Source organism: Athene cunicularia (assembly GCF_003259725.1).
Source record: "Athene cunicularia isolate RWA chromosome 3 unlocalized genomic scaffold, athCun1 chr3_part1, whole genome shotgun sequence".
Lineage (NCBI taxonomy): Eukaryota > Metazoa > Chordata > Aves > Strigiformes > Strigidae > Athene > Athene cunicularia.
Window position 1 is genome coordinate 113,540,280 of NW_020799097.1, and position 530 is coordinate 113,540,809.

A 530-nucleotide genomic window follows, 5' to 3' on the forward strand; every position below is an offset into this window, starting at 1 on the left:
TGCACTCTCTCTGCTGGTGTTCCAAGAGGCCTAAGTATGCACAAATCAAACTGGGGGGTTGTAGGATGGCAGGAGCCTCCAATGTTCCTAAGGAAGTTGCATGCCACAAGACTATCTTGATTCTGCTTAGCCAGTTTTTGCCAGTGCTGTTTCCTGTTGTTGAGGGCAGGGTATGGGTTGCTGTAGCAAGCAGTCTCTTAAGGACAAAGTTTTTACATGACTTCCGCATCATGCTGGTGGAAAGGAAGTAGGCTCAAGTGGCATGTGCCTTGGGAGAACTGGAGAGAGTTTGGTGACTAACAGTGCTAAAAACACTACTTAGAGCAGGCTGAACTGCCTGTGGCTTTGGGCTAGCAGCAGCAGCATCTCTTGTCATGGCAGGCTCTCAGCATCCTTGTAGCAGCCACCTTGGCACAGCCTGGTGATTTGCATGGTGGCTTGTGATGGCCTGCTGGGTACCATGTAGAGCTGGGGAAACTGGGGCAGGTCTCCATCCTAACCACCTGTGTCTGCTGCCAGAAGAGGGGGGG

The 530-nt window shown here is 51.9% G+C and overlaps 1 protein-coding gene across 1 annotated transcript in view; it reads left to right on the forward strand.

Annotated features, from left to right (window-relative positions):
- Positions 1-230: 230 nt before the first annotated feature.
- The window catches only part of APMAP (adipocyte plasma membrane associated protein), a 19,965-nt gene continuing 19,665 nt past the window's right edge, over positions 231-530 (forward strand). Inside the window, exon 1 of the mRNA XM_026844678.1 lies at positions 231-247. Coding sequence (XP_026700479.1) covers positions 231-247 — 17 coding nt within the window. The remainder of the gene's footprint in view (positions 248-530) is intronic.